This window comes from Urocitellus parryii, chromosome 5 (assembly GCF_045843805.1).
Source record: "Urocitellus parryii isolate mUroPar1 chromosome 5, mUroPar1.hap1, whole genome shotgun sequence".
In the NCBI taxonomy this organism is placed as follows: domain Eukaryota; kingdom Metazoa; phylum Chordata; class Mammalia; order Rodentia; family Sciuridae; genus Urocitellus; species Urocitellus parryii.
In genome coordinates, this window is record NC_135535.1 from 202,168,543 (window position 1) to 202,188,240 (window position 19,698).

Here is a 19,698-nt window from a genome sequence, read left to right on the forward strand (position 1 = left end):
AGTGGCTCTCTCTGTGCCCAGCCTCACCTGCATCTCACCTGCAGGTATGGCAAAAAGACCTGCTTCTTATATAAAACTGCAAAACATTGGGGCTGGGGCTGGAGTTCAGTGGTAAAGCGCTTGCCTCGCATGTGTGAGGCGCTGGGTTTGATCCTCAGCACCACATAAAAAATGAATAAAGACACTGTGTGTTCATCTACAACTAAAAAAATATTTTTTTAAAAAGTGCAAAACATTAACCTGATCATAACACTTCTGCATCCTCTTTGCCCACAGACTCGATGCCAAAGATCAACCACAGACCAAATATTAGCCCTCTCTCCAGCCACCTCAGTTGGACCTCCTGCCAGAATCAAAAGCAATCAATAAAGCTTCCTTCCTCAACTGTGGACCAAAGGGCACCTGGCGGCTTGCAGAGGACAAGACAAAAAAGCTGATATGGTCAAGCACTAACATGCCCCTTCCACACTGGCTCCACAGACCCCCCTGCTCCCAGAGCCTGGAAGGAGTCACTTCTTGCTGGGAAAGTACTTAGTTGCCGGTCAGTACTTGGAGCCATCATGCCGTCCGCTGGCCAGCCTTTGCCCCTGGAAGCTCTGCTGTGAAACAGGAATGAAGAACTGCTCTGTTGCAATTAGACACTCATTAAACAGTGGCGACCAGGAGTTTTGAAATTTCTGTCCTGTAGGACGGGCTGACGCCGACCACTCCTTTAATCAGGGACAGGCTGTGGATCTCACTGGAGACGGGACAGGAGGTGTGGGATCACCTGCTGAGGGTCACCTGGGGCTGTTACTGATGGCAATGCCCTTCTCACCACCTCACTTCCCAGGGCGCTGCTCAGCATGTGGGTCATCACCCCACGGGACAGCTGAGAGGACAGAGCCTCAGAGACACCACCACTTCCTAAGGCTACAGAGCTGGCAAAGGATGGACGGGATTTGACATCCCCACCAACTCCGTAATTCCCACCTGAACATCCTCAGGTCAGCGCTCTCTGGCAAGGAGACCGCCCGAGCCAACTGCAGTAACCAAGGGGTTTGGACAAAAGACCAAAATGGCCGCCAAAGCCACTAGAGCAGCTCAGGTACACACTTCCGGCTCAACCGCTGCTCCAGTGCTACTCAAACAGGGCCTGCCGTGACCTGTGACCTGGCAAGCCACCTCCATCCCACCTCGGTAGGGGGCTCTCTGCCTCTCTCCAGCTGGACTGCAGAACCCCAGCACGGGCATACCCAGCCAGTGTCGGCCTCGGGCCCCACGTCTTAGCCTCAGAGCAAGAAACAGAGAAGAATTCACTGGCTGCGAGATCACAGATATGGAAAGGTCAAATGAAGGCTGGCCAGGAGGCTCAAGGTCAAGACGCTTCAAGTTCAGAACCTCACAGGACTCCAGAGAGCGGAGGAAACAGAGCGCTACAGCCAGAGGGAGGCCGGGCATGTGGTGCACTCCAGTGCTCCTGCCAAGGCTGCTCCTCACCGCGGGGCAGAGTCGGCATGAGCCTCGCCCATAACTAACTAGGCCACCCCTCTTCACGGACGTAAAGGCCATCTGCTCCATGTTCCCATTCCAGATGTGGCCCAGGGCCTCCGACTCCTTAATCCCTGGGCCTTCACACCAGAGCCTCCGCATTCCTGGGACAGAGGCTCTTCAGGGTCTCTGCACAACTCGGGTCGTCTCTCCTGCTGGAGCTGGGGACTGGGCTGCAGCCGCACAGTGCCAGGGGGGACGCCTCCTTCCTCCTGAGCACACACCTGAGGGGGAGTCAACGTGGAACGGATTCCTTCATGCTTTCGGGCCATGTCCCATCATGTCCAGAGCCAAGTTACAGAGGATTTATGTCAAGGCGAGTCAACAGAGCCATTCTGGTCTGTCACCAGGCAAGTTGGGGCTGGTGTTGAAGCTTGCACGATCTCCACCCAGCCAGAGGGCAGTGCAGCCCCCGATGGGCCCCAACCCGCCCCTCCAACACGGACTGCTGCTCACGCTTCAACTCCGGGGTGGGGTGAAGTTCTAGAAAGGTAAATTCACAGGGGAGAAGATACGGCCAGCCTCAGCAAATGCACTTGTCATCCTACACACCCAATGCCGGGTGAGTGGTCTCAGGGGGTGCAGAACTGGAACCCCAAGCAGGAAAAGCTCACAGTCCAAAGCCAAAGGGTCTTTGTGGGCGAGGAAGAGCAACCAGTCTTTGAATACTTCCGCCTCCTGTGGTTTTGGCAGTGAAGAGCTGGAGGTCGGGTGGGGTCGCAGCAGCTCCTTCTCAGTTGCCACTGGTCCACACCACAGCGAGCCCAACAGGAAGGCGCTGGCACGCCCTGACCCAGGAGTCAAAAACGCCTGGGCTGAGACCTTGCTCTGCCATCTTCAAGTCCTTGCACGAATCACTCACCCTCCTGGAATGGATTTCCTCTGCTGTGAGATGGACGGGTGGAGGTTGAGATCAAGAGGCCAACTCAGTGAACTTCAAGCATTTGAACCCTATGATTCTCTTCTGCAAGTGTAACAACCCAATCAGTCTTAGGATGGCCTCAATCAAAGGTGGAACTAGGAATCGGGAATGGCAGCCAGCCACTGGCCACTTCTGTTGGTACCAAAATGACATTCAGTCTGTTTAATAAAACTTCTGATGGAGCAAAAGAAAGCTATTAAAGATACCTTCTAACCCTCAAAAGAATCCAGCTTTTGAAGGGGGGAAACTGGCATTGGTGGCTGGTCACCTGCTTGCCAATGTGGCATTTTCACCTGCTAACCCACCTGAGGCCTCACGAGCAACTGTGGGTTGAACTGTGACCCCAGGAGTAACTGTCCATGTCCAAATCCCTGAGCCCAAGGATGTGGACTTACAAAGAAACCATGCCTTTGCAGATGTAATGAAGTTAAGGATACAGAGATTAGACCATCCTGGGTTTAGGGTGGGCTCTGAATCCAGTGACAGGTGTCCTCATAAGAAAAAAACAGAGGAAGATCTGAGATACAGAAGTGAGATGTGTGGGGGTAGAGGCAGAGACAGAAGTGATATATCTCTAAGTCAAGGACTGACAATGGCCACTGGAAGCTGTAACAGAGCCATGAAACCTGGTGACACCTAGATTTTGGACTTCTGGGCTCCAGAAGTATAAGTGAATGTGTATGTATTACTTCAAACAAACATGTTTGGGGTCATTTGTTATAGCAGCTCTAGGAAACTAATACAGCCATCACAGGAATGAAGCAAGGATCGTCATTCCCATCCAACTGATGATCAAGGTGAGGGTTAGGCTAAGAGCTAAGCCACTTGTTCCAACTCACCTGGTGCCCAAATGTGCCCTCAGACAGATGTTCTACTCCTGTCACACCACCAGGCTGCTTTCGTTTCTAACACTCATGAGTCAGGCACAGTGAAAGTGAAGAGTTCATGACTTATCCTAGATGCAGCTTCTTGGTGGCAGGGCTCCCATCAGATCCAGGGCTTCAGCACCCCCCACTGATAAACCACAGCAAAGACTGACCACCTCCCACAGCCAGCTGTTTTTATTATTGCCACAATTACGAGACGTGGAGCTTCAAGCTCGTTTTCCCTTGAAGTAAAAGGTTGAAAAGTAATGGTGTCGATTTTAATGAGGATCACCCAGGCTCCTAAAAGAACTCCCACAAATGCAAGCCTCCCCCCCGCCCCACAACAGCTTGCTGTCTAATTCCGGAGCACAACAACGTCACTTAAATTACACGGCCTTTACACTAAAGTGCTTACGGGGGTTGCCTTTGCAAGGAAGAATTTCAGTGAAAAGGTCTCACCCATTTTGATGCTTCCTCACATCTGAGCCACAAACCCAGGTATCATAGCAACAAAAATAAAACCTCACGAGAATGTGAGCAACAACAGAGCTCCTGACTTCCTGTGAGGCAGGGGGTGTCGCTGATAAGCCGTGATCACGCAGCGACACACTAAATTTGGGCCCAAGGGCTGCTAGAAGTTTACGGCTGAAGCCTGAATCGTTCTTGTTTCCCTCGCTGAGATGTTCAGAAGGACTGCCAACCCTGTACGTCTACACGAGGCTCTTTCGCTGACTCAATTCTTATTTTATTAGTGCTTCTCAAAGCAATTACTAGGGTTCTGAGCAAAGATGAGAGTATTTCACGCCTCCATCTTTACTGAAAATGTCTTATACTTCGCTGACTTTTGGCTTCTATTTATAAAGAAGGTTCAAGGCTTGGAAAATTATTGGAGTTGAGCTTTAATGGATATTCCCAACCAGCATTGTGTCATTATTGGCCTGCGTTTAGCTGGGCGATCTCCCAAATTTGTGACATAATCAGGCCTCTCTCTGTGTTACTCCATACACTCGGGCTCCCTGCACATTACCCACTGAATCACACGCTCTTTTCAGCAAGACCAATTGCCAGGGGATTAACATTAGACAGCACAATTCCATTATTCAGCAGCCCAATTCAAATCCCAACCCTAAACTCTAAGAGAGATTTCAGGGCTTCACAGGGATGAGCTGCCAGAAAGCTCAAAGGGGAGGTGGGTGAGGGGCTTTTGAATGCCTGACATAACAACTCAACGGAAAACCTGCCCTAAGCAAGAGCCTGCTGCTGCAGGGCCCATGACAGGACTCTGGGATTCCTGGAGCGGCCCCAACCAACCTCAATGGACAATTGATGGACCTACGCAAAGCCTAATCCCCGAAGATGGCTGGAGCACCACTGGTTTTTTTTTTTTTTCCTCCTCCAACAATAAATTACTTAATTACAAAATTAGGTATTTAGAACTTTTAACCCAAAATCCAACTTGCTTTCCTTAACTGGAAACACTTCTTGTCAAATGCAGTACACATGCGGCCCAAAGTAAATTCCAAGTCACGTACCCTTTGATGGATGGATTTATATATAGTACGTTAATGCCAAAATTCCTATTAACCATTTTCTTCTCATATTTGAATATTAGGCCTCTTTCTGTTTTGTAAAATATATGAACATAGTAGTTCTAAGAATCATACCATGAATCTCTACAAGAAAAGGGGAATGTAAGTCATTCTTTATCCATAGGACAAACATTGTACAAAGGTCTATCAAATTCCATATTAAGGCTTCAGAATGACTCAAATGCTCAAATAAATCTTCTTTTCAGGGGATGCTTATGTGCAAATGCAAATAAAGACTATCGTGCTTTCTAAGGCAGAGTGTCTTGTGAATTTAACTTCATTTAATTTGACAGAAAGCCAAAATAGTTTTAATTTTCAGTTAACCTAAATCTTCAATTAACCAAATCTACACCATTTAGTTAATCCAGTTTTTTTTTTTTCCCCCAAAGGTTTTTAAGGCTTGGAGGGCAATTCAAATACCTGTGGGATTTCTCTCTGCCAGGAGTTAACACATTTTATTATGAAAGGAGAAGAGATACCTACAGTGACATAACACTGGGGGCACCTGCACAGGAAGTGACCTGAGAGACCAGAGACCGTGCCCCAGAGCACAGTGGGTGGGCATGTGCTCCCAGAGAGACCAACGGGTAGGGACCCTCCAAGACAGAGGAGAACCCTATTGTCATCAACAAAACCCACCATAAGAGGCAAAACTGGGGAAGAAATAGGAGCTTGCGAGACACTGGGCTACACGAGCTTAAGATGTCTGTCAAAATGCCTCTTCCTCCACGCACTTGGACGGAAAGTACTCACAAACTCATCCATGTGGTTCCCTCTGCCCAGAGGAAATGCATTCCAGGAACAGACCCTGACCCAGAGAGTCAGGCAACTCCTGACGCAAGGGGTCGGGCACTGGACGTCCATCTTCCTGCAGCCAGCGGGGGGTCAGCGCTGGTGAGACCTTTTCCTTTCCTCTTCAGCCCACGTGACACCGTGGCCCTTCTTTAGGAAATGTTATCTCTGTTTTTTGGTTTTTGTGGGTGCGCGGGGGCGGTGGGTGTGTGCTGTGGATTGAATTTGGGGGCACTCAACCACTGAGCCACATCCCCAGGCCTATGTTGTATTTATTTAGACACATGGTCTCACTGAGTTGCCAAGCGCCTCACTTTTGGCTTTGATCCTCCTGCCTCGGCCTCCTGAGCTGCTGGGATTACAGGTGTGTGCCACCACGCCTGGTGCTGCCTGTTATAAAAGCAAAGTTCTCCTACAGCATATCAGACCCCTTTTCCACTCACATTTTCAGAATAAATCTCAGCTTCTAGAATGCCAGATGATTCTTACCCTGTCCACCTTACAAAAGGTCAGGTTTGGGAACAACGAAGATACAGCGAAACCCAGAAAACCAGCAATTCAGGAATCAGAACAAATAACAGAGTGCAGAAATAATGTGAAAATAATTTCCCCCTTAAATCTGGGGGAGGGACAAGTGAATCCACTATCATGGCTTCAAATGAGTCCACTAGAACCGGCTGCAAAAGGCCGGCCCGCAGCAGCAGACTCACCAACGACGTCGAGGTGGTAGGTGTGGTTGATGGACCCGTACTCATTCTCCACCACACACGTGTAATTGCCTTTGTCGGACGGGACCACGCTTTCCATAATAAGACTCCAATGCTGGTTTCGTACCTGAAAAGATTCAAGTAAAGGTGGTTATTCAATAATCTTAGCACAGAAAACCAACTACTCTGCTTTCTTATTGTAAAATGAAGTTGGCTGGGGCTGGGAATATAGCTCAGAGGTAGAAAATGTGCTTGGCATGTGCCAAGGCCCTGGGTTCAACCTCCAGCACCCGAAAAGAAAAAAAGGGCAGAACAAGAAGTCCAGGGAAGGCAGAGAAGAATCCACACTGTGCTCATAACTGGTCCTCAGAATGGTAACAAATGAAAATAACTATCGTCAACATGTGAAGGCCTGTGGGGCAGATACTCACACACTCAAACACTCAGATGTGCAGGGGCATCTGCCACTGTCAGGGATTAACTGTTTCCTCCAGGAGAACTTGAGCGGCCACGGGGCCTGAACAGCAACCTACGTATGGATCTATCAGGTCACTCATCCACTGGGAGCCCCCAGCCCTACAGCACCCACGAACCATCTAAAATCAATGCTAGTAAGCACCAACCATATGCCAGGCACCACCCTGAGCCCTCGGTCCTGACTTAGCTAAGTTCATCCTCCCAGGGAGCCCACGAGAAAAGCGCCATTACCGTTCCTGAACTTTCTGGTTTAAAGCCCCTCATTTCTCTCTTCCTGGCTTTCCCATGCTGCCTAGAAATCTCAAGAAGTTTCAGCTGAGAACACAGGTCTGCCCTTTCCATCCCTAGTGGTGGCTGGGTAGATGTCGTGTTCCCGAGATACACCCAGAATTCCAAATATGGGAGCAATGAATCCTTATGGAACTTCAGTTCTATATCCAGTTGTTTGCAAACTTCTTGAGACTTTGCAAAGATAAGCAGCACATGTAAAAAAATAAACAAACAAACTATGGTGACTCCTACCCAGTCTGTAAATATGCAGACTAGATTCTAATGTTCTCACCTTGCTTTTGAAATATTTAGATTTTTAAACAAGATCGAATTTTCCTTACCAGGAAAAAAAAATGCAAATTTTACTATCTTTAGTGTTCATGGCTTTAACATCTCCGTCCGAATCATTCTTAGTATTTTGGACAAGGCACTCCAGAGAAATGGAAAGAAAAAAATAAAAAGTGAGGGCCTACTAATCTCAGCTCTCGTTTCAGGAATCTCAACTGACCTTCTGAATGACGCCCTGGGCATCGCAAGTGTTTTCAGCCTTAATCACATAAAAACCCATAATACAGGCAGAGCCTTCGCAGGCACATGAGAGATTCAAGGAACTAAACCAGAGAATAAAGAAAATCATCCCGTAACTGCTCCAGTTATAAAAGCAGGAGGGCGGAGCAGCTGTCCACTTTGCCAACAGAGGTAAGGGACCAGGGAGCTCGCCAGGGCCCACCAAGTTCACGTTAGCAGCGGCACTTCACAGCCTTCCTGCCGTCACTGCCGCCAGGTTCAGACAGACCACTGCTCAGTGCTCGGCACTGCTGACCCCATGGAGGATCACCAGGGGACAGGGGACTCTTCTCAAGAGCACAGGCAGCAAGTTCTGGGCAGTCACCCCACTCAGAGGCCCTGACCCTGGAGGTTATCTCACAGTCCCACTGTGAGCTGGTGATGGGAAAGCGATGTTTCGCAAGTAAGATCCCTGACACTGAAGAGCACCTGGGGCACCCGATCCACTGCAGAGAGTCGGTCTTCACTCGGGAGATAAGCTCATGCACTTGGCTGGGCCAATATCTTGTCAGAGAACCAAAGCAAGGGGCCAGGTCTCCCCGTAGGAGAGAGAAAATTCTCCTGCGCAGGAGGGGTGTTCAGATCTGGAGGTGTGGATACCAAATGGCCCGGTTCTATGAGAACTCCTGACCCCTGGGTACCACTGGAGCTGTGGGACAGGTACCAGCTCCCTGGCTTACCAAGAGCCAGGTGGCCCCACAAGGAGATGCTCCTTCACCCAGGGGTACAGATATGGTTCTCTCCTTGCCTCTGAGCCACCCGTCACGTGGAAGGCAAGACAGGGAGGCAGCAGAGACCAGCGTCACCAAGCCACGTAATCCAGCATTTAGCCCTGCTGTAAATATTCAGTTCTTTGAGCCCCCGCTCAGATGTCATGCGCATAAGCCCTTAATCACCGCAGTGCCTGCCTCTGGACCCAGTCCAAACTGTCAATGTCTTTCTCGCGCCTGGACCCAGATTTGGCACATGGCATATTCCAAATGGAACTGAACCTGAACTGCATGGGGAGGGGACATTAAATCTTGGCACATGTAGCTTGGCATGGCAGCTGCCCCAACCCCACCCCCAGGGGCACGTGGTCAGCCAGAATGTCTTGCTGGGGCTGTGATATTCCACGCGAGATCCCTCTTCAAGGCACTATGCGCCCTCCATACTGAATTCCTGGAGATGTGCTACAAATATTAGCAAGTTAATATTAATAAAATATTTTGATGATGAGAAGCACATTTACCAAACAGGTGTTTCCACCCTCCCAGAACCTGGGTGGTGGGTCAACGCTGCCTTGTGCGGTACTGTTAATATTTACTTTTTACATCACTGATCCAGGGTTTGATTCCTTGACATACCACCAGGCCCAAATATTATGAGCTGTGGCATTTTCTAAATGGATGTCCTTAAAGCTGCCACCGGTGAGACTCTGGCTGGCACTTCTGTAGGGGACATCCTACCACTAATTAGTGGTTGCTTAATAGCAAGCAAAACAACAACAGTAACTTTATAAAAACTGAGACAAAGCACAAAGTTAAATCCCTGTGTTTCCATTCCAAGCCTCAGTAAAAACTTACAGTGTCAACCCTCCAACAAAACAGAGGAAGTGCCCCTTGAGGTATCTTTTAAATCCTCCCCTCTCAGTGCTACAATTATTTTGTCAGGTCAAATGAACATATGCCGTCTTTGCTTACCCAGAACAGAGACTGTAAAATACCCAATAAACACTGAAAAAATGCATAATCTCATTGACAACCAGGGATATGCAAATTAAAACAATAATGAGACACTGTTATTCACCAGCTGATTAACAAAAATTAGAAGGCTCCATGACACTCAGTACTTAGTGAGTACGGAGCAAAGAGGGACTCAATTGAGAACAGGAACATCAACTGAGAAAAGGCTTTCTGTAGAAGAATCTGGTGGTACCTGTTAAAATTAGCAACGCATGTTATTTTACCTGGTTAATTGCACTTCTAGGAAACTAGCCCACAGAAATTGCACGTGAACAAAACTTGCTTCAAGCACTCTAAGGAACAACCCAAAAGTGTAATCTAACAAAAAAAGAGTCGTTAATAATGTATGGGTCATCCTGCAGAAACTAATGTCTAGTTCCAGTCACTGAAAGAATGAGATAGTCTCATGTTCAACCCTGATAAGATTCCATTATAGAGCAATTGATAAATGACCCAAAAAAGCAGATTGCATAGAAGTAAGTATATTTGTGATTCCCTTTTATTAAAAAAAAAAAACCCAAACACACACAGCACAACCGTGCAGCGCACACAGGCCTAAGCCACAAGCAGGCCCGTGTGAACACAGCAAGCTTCAGGGAGAGGACAGCAAGCTATGGGCCGCGGGCTTTAATTAAGCGGTCAGAGTATGTGTGTTGTTTACTTTTTCCTCATTTTCACTTTTGAAACGTAAACAGAGATCACGCACACAACAAAGAGTAAAATAGGAAGGCCCCTCAGCCATCTACGTGGTGCTGGGTCCTGCACCATGGGGCCCTGTGCCTAGGGCTCTCTAGTGGACACACACAAAGGCCGGGAGGAAAGAAGCCCTGCGCCAACCGACACACACACATGATTCTTTATTTTCATTCCTGCCCATGGCCAGATCTTTGTGGAACTCATCATTATTTTCCATCTGCCAAGTAACAGAATGAGAGAGCACGGGGCTTCGAAACTATGTTCACTGCAGTCTTTTTAAAATAACATTTCAATATTGAAACAAAGCAGATCGGAGCGGAGGGCCTGAACTCTCTCACTCGAGTACAGAAAGCGGATTCCACCAACATTCCACACCCCGTCCATGCAGAGACAAAAGGTGGCCCGGACAGGTTTTCTTGGAATGCTTGTTACCCAAATCTCCCCAGGGGCCTGTTAAATCCTCAGCTACTTTCGGGTGACAACTGGGAAGGTAGATGTAGATGGGGTAGCCACCCCCAGGTTCAGGCCAAAGGTCAAAGGTCAAAGGCCTAAAATGTCACCTGGATGTTTGGCTTCCACATTGCAAAATAAAAAGTCCACATTTCCAAATACCCCCCAGGTGTTCTATCGAACACCTGGGGTATTTGGAAATGGAACGGACATCCCGAAGCTGTTCTCTGGGCCAGGTCGAACACTGTCCATGTGACAGTCCATACTCCTGTGACTTCCCTCCACTCAGAGCAGGGCCCACTTCCTCCAGGAAGACAGCCATCCTTTGTGGCCCTGGCCTGTGGAAAGCCACCCCAGGAACTACAGTTCCACACAGGCCAGCTGTCATTAAGATGCATAAAAAAAATCCCACCCTCCCACCCAAGTCCCATTCCCAGCAGGTTCCGGCTCCAAAACACCCCTTGCACTTGGGTCTGTAGCAGCTGGGCTCCCCGTGTCCAGGACTGTGGCCCTCGGAGCAGCTGGTCATGCAGAAGTGAAGGCAAACACCTGTTAATGCTCAAACTGCACCGCCACAGAGTTTGCTTTTCAGGAGGGGTCCAGACCACAGAGCCCGGCCACCTGATTCCCTGGGACCAGTAGCAGAGACCTTCCCTCGCCTTGGTACACAACTGCCAGGTCTCTCCAGAGGAGGTGGCAAGTGACCTGCAAAACACAAGGCTGCTCTCTTAGATGTCTGCTGCTCTAAAAATTGCATGACCTTCCACAAAAAGCTAAGCAGGGAACTACAATATGATCTAGCAATTCCACTTCTGGGTATACACCCAAGGGAACTGAAAGTGAGGACTCAAACAGATTCTTCACCCAAGAGAGCACTACTCATGACTGCCAAAAGGCAGAAATGACCCAAGTGAAAATGCGGTATATCCACACAGTGGAATACTATTCAGCCATAAAAACAAAAAGTTTTGAGTCAAGCTACAAATATGGATGACTTTGAACACAGTATGTGAAATAAGCCAGACACAAAAGCACCCCGGGTTTGCTCTCCATGGTACTCCTTGGGCCAAATGGTACCGACTTGCACTGTGATTATTCTGAGCTAGCTGTTAATGATGTTCTTATAAAATGTGGAACCTCCTGTGAAGGACACAGTTTACCAAGAGCACTAGCTGGAGGAGAAGAGCCGGGGTCCCGCGGGGTACGGGACGGAGAACTTCCATCTATAAAAATGACACGGTGACAGCACCCACCCACCCCTTCGAGCTGTGGAAGGTCCCAGTGCCCTAAGGCACAGGAGGCACTTGGCAAAGGCACAACCCAAGGAACAATCAAGGCTGGCTGGGCCGACTTACCCCATGTCCTCCTCACAGAGGGCTCCGTCTGCAGTAAAATGTCCTGGCCCAGAGAAAACGCGGTCAAGTAGGAACACACCTAGACAAGCTGAGCATCCTTGATTCCAATGCTCGGGACCAGACGTGCTTCAGAGTTAGGGTCCCCCCCGCCCCGATTTTGGAATATTCACATATTCATGAGGTGTCTTGGGGAGGGGACCCATGTCTAAACAAAAAGCCATTTGTTTCCTATGCCTTACACACAAAACCTAAAGGTCATCTGATGCAGTATCAGACACAATGTTTGACCTTGACCATCATGAAGCTAGGTGGGCACGGGCTTCCCACCTACAGTGTCATGTCAGCTCTAAAAATATTTCAGATTTTAGGGCATTTTGGATCTTGGATTTCCAGATTAGGGATGTTCGACCTCTAAGCACATTAGTCTTGATTTTCTCCCTAAATGCGCGTGCAGGGCTAGGGAAATAGCTCTGTGGGACCCTTGCCCAGCATGTGGGCAAAACTCAAGGCAGGTCAAGCCTAAGCATTACATCAAAAAAGTCACTCCAATAACGTCTGAGTAACTAACCTAGAAAACGTAAATTGACTACGTGAGGCATCAAAAAGCACCAGTTTGGGGGTGATGGTAACGAAGCACTGTTTTCAGCTGTCTCTCCTCAGATCGGAACCCCTCTTGGAGATGAACAGTCCGTACCCCATAAATCACTGCTCTCAGCTGAGGGGCTCCGTGGGAACTCTGACCCAGGACACTCGGGCCATGGGCTTCGGTGGCTGTTCACAGTCATGTCAAGGGAGCATGTCTCTGTGCTCACTCCTGGTCTAAGCTCTTGTGCCCTGAGACGTGATGTCAGATGGGTTTCAGGAACCCCCTAGGCCAAGTGGTTCCATGAATGAGGTTAGGGTTAGGGGTTAAGAGGTTAAAGGCCCTCTAACTACCCCAGGTGTCTTCCTGCTTTCTGTGCTACGGTCATCACAGTAACTGTTCAGAGACTGTGAAATACCTCGCCATCAAGGTAACCTCTTCACTTAAAAAAAAACTCAGCGCTATTGTTTAAGATGAAAAATGGCTGGTGCCACATTACAGTTCAGCAATTAACTCAAGAGTTCTTGGGAGCTGGAGGGGACCAGACGTTCTGTCCACCCTCCTCCCTTCAAGGTGTGGGAGCTGAGGCTGAGCTCGTAACGCGCTGGCCTCCAGGACAGACGTGCAGCCCAGGAGAAAGCCCAGAGCCACGGCTGGAGTCAAGCGTCACGTTAAAAACTTACACATTAATAACATTCAACCTGCCCCGAGCACCTACTAGGAAAAATAATCAGCTGACTCTTAATCACCGAGGGACAGCTCGGCGGGAGGTCCCTGATAAACAAGACGCAGCCACAGGACACAGAGTTCTGTGGGTCATTCTCACTAAGAGGAGCCAGCCGTCCGTCTGTCTGTCCGTCCGTCTGTTTCATGACTCTCTCTGACTTCGTTTTGTTTTTCGTTTTCCCTTCTCCCTTCGCTGGCCACATGCGCACCCCATTTCAGAACAAGCTGCGGCTCGGCAGAGGAGGGCCGGGGCGCCCAGAGACGGGGAGAGAGGGCGGGGGGCGGCGGGGCCATCAAAGCTCAGGCTCAGTTGATGGAAAAAGCAGATTGATTTTCCAAGGAAAAGCAAAAATCACAGAAATAACAAATGTTTGTTTGTGGGCACTTTCGGGTCTTTGTTTTCTGGGAAAAACAAACGCGGTGGAAGACTTAACCCTCAGCTTGTTCATTAAAGTGGCTAAAAGGCAGGAGCAGGGGGGGACGTCGGGCCCTCCCCCTCAGCAAGGCCTCTCCTCTGGAGGAAGCCCCAGGGAAGACTGGGCTGCAGAAGGACGGGCTCCCGCAGGGCAAAGACCCAGGCAGCTGGACAGGCCAGGGGGGCCCCGGCTCCGGGTGGGCGTCAGCCAGGGACCTCCCTGACTCCATGACCTGGGGACCTGGGGCTGACGTCACATATCCCTTGGCAAGGATCACTTCGGGTAACAGACTTCACCAGGGGATGAGCATTCTCCCCTCCCTTCCCAGGTCCTAGAAGGGCCTCTGGAATTCTGAGTTTCCGGAATCCCCCAAATGAAAGTCCGGTGCCGCCACTGCTGTGCAAACCAATCATCTGCCTTAGTCAGGCTCACCTCCCAGGCCACCCCATCCCTCCGCCACGACCAGAGAAAAGTCCAGAGGGCAAGAAGCAGGCCCTCGCTGCCTCCAGCCAGGACACCACGTTCCAAAGATGCAGTACTCCTCTCTCTTGCTTTGTTTTCTCAAAAGCAAAATATACTCTAGATTTTTGTCCCACCTACTCAGATTCCATTTCTCTTTCCCTCCAGAAAAGGATCAAACGTGAACCAACAAAGAAGCCGTGGCCACACCTGTCCCCACCGGCCAGAGACACTTCGGAGGGTTCCTGGTTTTGCTTTGAGAACACAGGCACTCTTCACTGAGAAGAAGGTTGTCATAAATAATCAAAACGGAGCTGCACCTGTTAAAAATCAAGCAGCATTTCCTCATTAAGCCCCTAGTCTCCCAGCGCATCCGTAATCACTAATTCAGGTCTGCAAAAAGCTCCTCACCCATGATGATGAGGTGGGTCCCGTTTATTTTGAGACCAGGAATCTCTGGAGGCTCCTGGGCTCTCTTTGTACTTATTTAAAGGCTGTCTTAATTGACAGAATTAGTTAAACCCTGGGATTCTGACCACCATTCTGATACTTAAATTATATTTAAATAAATTGTTGGAACTGCACCAATTATGTGAGTCTCAGCGAGCGCTTGGTGGTTAAGACAATCCCAGGGGCCACAATTTAATGGTTTAACTCTTCCTTTCTAAGCAGTACCACCTAATGAAATCTTCGTCTACTTGTTATTAAAGAATTTTTTTAAAAGGCCAATGTCCCAGACTCATGGTAGTTGATCTAAGGACTGAATTCAGAATGTAAGGACAAATCTCGCCACCGCCTCCCGCCTTCACCAAGCAGGAGTCGTGGCAGACGATGACAGTATTTCAACATCCAGGGGCTTCAAAGGCTAACACCACCCACCATCTACCTGCCTTCCACCCGTTTCACCCTGAACTGTTCCCTACCTGCTCACAGAGATGGACTCGGGTTTCCCATTTTCCTCTGGGTTTTGGCTTCTAGGTGTCAATTTTTAAATGTTAAAACAAAAAGGCAAAAACTTTTGCACAATCAAATAATCCTTTAAAGATGAAAACTGTGGATGGCGTTTCAGAAAAGGGCTCCCAGGCACTTTTAGGTGGGGGCTCACGTAACCACAGCAGTGATGGAACAGGGGCTCGCAGGCCATCAAGTGATGTTGAACAGGAGGGACTGTCCTACACGTCCCTCCACTGCCACCAAGAACTCCTCCCCCACCTGACTTAGGATGGCTCCAGCCGGCTGCATCCCCTATGACACCCAGGCGCACATTTCTCACAGGGAGCCCAGTGGTCCCCACCACTCCAGGCAGCGGAGTGCTGGGATGCCACTTCCACGATGAGGTGACCAAAAGCCACGACTTCTATGTTCCTCCGCTCTGGCTCCTCGTCTGCTCACCCTGAGGACAGCACAGCAGCTGCCCTACAAAGAGGCCCAGGTGGCAAGGAGCCCTGGGCAGCCAACTGCCAACTTCTTGCCAGGAAGTGCATCTGACAACAGCCACACGGCAGACCCTTCCCCAGGTGAGCCTTCAGGTGAGACCCCACCCTACGTGGGACCTGGCGTTCCGTGCTGGGGGGCACCAAGAGACAGAAGAACCCACCAGGCTGCACCTAGATTCCTGACCCTGGCAACTGAGACAGCACTACTTAAAGTCCCTGTGTCCCGGGGTAATTTGTTACACAGCAATAGGTGACTAATGTGCCCACTCACATTCCAAAGGCACAAAGAATTTCATAATAAGGGTTCCTCAAGTCCTGCGTCTCGAAGTTCTGTTTCCATACCAAATAGAGATTCCATATGTCTCTTATGAGACACCCTTCCTTCCAATGCAGCCCAAAACTCCTGCTGGATCTCCTTCATTCTTATCCTCCCAAGAGCGGCCACCACGGCTCCTTGCCTGTCCACTGGACACAGCATGCTCTAGGTCGTGGTCCTCATCAGCATGGCCCCACCGCCAGCTCTCCTGTCTGCCTCCCTGCTGGACCAGGGGCTCTCTGAGCTGCAGCCACATCCTGGCCCCTGTAGCTTCCTCAGAGCCTAGAACAGTGTCTCACCCAGAGATCTCAACCCACCTTGGCTGGACAGATGAACCAGGACCCGGAGGAGCCTTTGCAGGCATCTGCAGGGCAAGGTCAGCCTTACCCCCGCTCCCTCCCATGAGCAATGATGTCAAATGTCAGGGCATCCTAGGATCCTCCAGAGGACAGAGGACAGAGGCCCGCCTGTCATCTTCCAGAGCGGTTAGTGAACCATTTTGCGTGCCCCGGCCTCTAGCCCGTTCCTATTATTGCAATCCTGCTCTCACCGGGCAACTCTACTTGAGACTTCTCAAATTCTGCGCCAGTTTAAGTTTTACAGGCCATAAAGCATATAGAAAACAGACTCTCAACTTTCGACCCTTTAGTTATTAAATTCTCCTCATATAAAAGAACAATGCAAATGGGGATTGTACTTTAAAATCACAGGCAAGTCCGGGGCAGTTTTTTTTTACATATCAAACACTGACACGATCCATTATGATAATCACCGTTTGGTTTTTTGGGTTTTTTTTTTTTTTTTTAATGTCCCTTCTAGTTCTTGCTAACTTTGGAGGGGTTTAAAAAATACACACTTAAGAAAGCTCAATCCTACCTTGTAGCCTCCAATGCGGTGTTCCTGCTTAAACTCCTTCCCATTCTTCAGCCACCTCATGGTGGGTGTTGGGCTCCCCCCAGCTGGACAGCGGAACTTGACCGTGTTGGCTGCGGGGACTGCGTGCAGTCTCTTCTCCATCTTCTCCGTGTTGGTCCAGTAGGGCGCCCCTGATTGGAAAGACAGCATTACAATGCATATAGAAGGACAGCTTCATCTCCACCAGCCAACTCCAAACAGGTAAGAGCAATTTGTCTTAGACGACAAGGATCTGATTTTTTTTTAAAATCTTTGAATAATATTTACATTAGGAAAATATTTTCAGCACTCGAATCCAGCTGGCCTAGCAGAAGGTCCCGGGAGGGACTGCCTATTGGTTTATGTCTATTAACGAGGGGGAAAAAAAAGCATTCGAGGCACCTTCTCTCTCTCATGCTTGGTGCCAGAAAATAATTTCACATCAAGTCATATTTTTAAATGCTACTTTACAGTCACAGTAACAACGCACGCAGTAACAACAGCACAGTCCTCCAAAAATATATCATTTTGGATCCTCACACCTTTTAAATGGCTACATACACACAATGGTAAAAGCCAGCTGTCCTTGAAAGCCCCAGAAACTTATCCTACAGAGCTGAACTTTAAAGGGTGATTGATACTATAAATTCTCGTCCTATTGTGAGGAACTAATCCAAACAGGCATCATTAACGGCCCAGCTTTATCTGACAAAATACCTTATCACAAAACATATTTTAATGAAAAGGGTTTTTTTTCTCTCCAATGGTGGTTCTGAACACCAGAATCCTACCAGCACACCTCAGCAGATAACTTGACAGGAGGCCACCAATAAATGTTATGGAAAGCTGTGCCCTCTGAGTAGCCCTCACAGCCATAAATACGAGTAATTTTTTTTAAACCCAAGAAAGGAGGTAAGTTTTCCAATTGCCATACATTTTATAAAAAGCCACGGCATCAATCCAGGATAAGCTATAAATTTTCTAAGCTGGCTAATAATGGCGAGGGATCATGGTTGACAGAAGGCTTCTCGTTTGTCAAGCAGCGTGTCTCTAAGAGTTTACATGTGTGATGCATTAACCCTCAGCAATCCAAGGGAATGGCTCTACAATATTCCCTGTGCACAGGTGGGCAAACCGAGGCACTGAGCTGTTCAGTCATCAGAAAAGGTGCGGGCCAGAATTTGAACCCAAGCAGTCTGATGCCGGAGCCCACGGCTTTTAGCCGTGTTCTTTACTGATTCCCCAGGGGTTAGAATCCATGTCTTCAACCACTGTGATATTTAAGACTGGCGTCCAGGGCAGCTGGCCTGGCCTAAAGGCACACTCTTTCCTTTATTACCTTCCAGAACCTCCACTGAAATGTTGGACAGCAATTGAACTTTTCACACACGTTTCTGACTTAGTCAACTGGTAACCTAAATCCATGCCCTTAAAGGGTCCATCAACAGGGCCTAGAATGTTCTTGAAGGACGATTCATCACTGTGCTGTTTTCGGATGAGGGTTCACTTGAGCAACAGCACCCACATTCCACAAGCCAGAGACAAAATGGCCCCAGGGAGGGCCCGGGTCCCGGCCCGGGTCCCTGCCCGTACCTGGCAGTCTGCACTGCTCTACAGTGGCACGGCATGCCCCCACAGTAGCAATCACATAACTGAGCACCAGACTCCCATGTCACAACTCGGAACTGGAATGGCTGCATCCGCGTATCTACGACTCTGCCTCGCTTGCTCTCGAGAGGACTCTGGAAGGTGGGGCCCAGACTCCCCACCAAGGCCACGCTGTGCCTTCTTATCCTCTGGCACACTGAAGTGCCGAGGTCAGTGGGATCTAGGTGGCGAGATAGTACAGAGAGGGCAGAACCGTCCGGTGGGTCATCTTGCAGAACAGAGGCAGCGGGGAGGTCAGATGAGGGAGGGAAGAGATGGGTGCGTTCTTTCCCTGGACCCCAGCTGCATTTGGAATGAGCAGGCACCGCTGGCAGCCAGTGGGCTGGGTGTCCGGTGCCCATGAGCACACCTATCCTTGTGAGAGTTCACGGGGCTCCTGGATCCCCATTTATTACAAGACCCCCGGGTCCAGGCCTATACTGAAACAATTTCAATAATCTTTCATTTTCAAAGCTTCTACTTAGAAAAATCCATCCACAGCCACTGAAAAGAAACCTTTGAGAGCACAAAACAAATAAAGAGCTTTGTTGCTGCACAAAGACTTTTACAAATCTGACCTAAATGAAAAGCACACCTCATGCTGTCAGGTGTCTGTACTCACGTCATTTGTTTAAGTAAACACAATGGCCTATTCACGCGAATTAGCTAAATATTAATGTAGTAACTCTTTCAGAGAGCATCAATTACTGCTGAGCTTATCCCTTGGAATGTCTTTTTTTCTTCTCTACATAAAAGAAATCAGCAGATATGTGCTTACATACCATTAGGCATGATTTTTATGTTCCCTAAAAGGTCAAAAAGTGGGATTTGGCTTAAGGATGGTGGAATGTTGATCTTTTCCACTCTTGCTGAGCTAAGCCACCAGAGAGGCTGTACCCAGCACAGGATGGCCCCTGACCACGCGGCCATGCAGACTGACCTGCCCCTCCACCTCCCACCCTCCGCCGGGGCCTTTGTCTTGGTGCCTAAGGAATGACTGCAGGTTAGGGGGGAAGAATTTTGCTGGAATTTCTGGCAGGTAGCCACTTCCCTGGGGTGAAATTTCAATCATCAAAACTATACCTATAAAATCTGCTCGTGCAAAACAGACGCCCAGCCATGCGTCAGGGTGTGGGCACCCGCTTCTCTGGTCTGAGGCCCATGGTGGGTGGGGCACCATGAAATCCGATCACTGTAAGCAGGAACAGATCACCTTCATGGCTACGGCTCCACGCTGAGATTTCACAACGCTCCCTCAAGAACTGCAAGTCGTGAC

The 19,698-nt window shown here is 49.1% G+C and overlaps 1 protein-coding gene across 3 annotated transcripts in view; it reads right to left on the reverse strand.

Moving 5' to 3' along the window:
* Positions 1 to 19,698, reverse strand: part of Fgfr2 (fibroblast growth factor receptor 2) — a 98,782-nt gene that overhangs the window by 43,755 nt on the left and 35,329 nt on the right. For all 3 annotated transcript variants that reach the window (XM_026384219.2, XM_077798439.1, XM_026384229.2), the window contains 2 exons: positions 16,758 to 16,927; positions 6,410 to 6,533 (listed from right to left, as the gene is read on the reverse strand). In XM_026384219.2, coding sequence (XP_026240004.2) covers positions 6,410 to 6,533; positions 16,758 to 16,927 — 294 coding nt within the window. The remainder of the gene's footprint in view (positions 1 to 6,409; positions 6,534 to 16,757; positions 16,928 to 19,698) is intronic.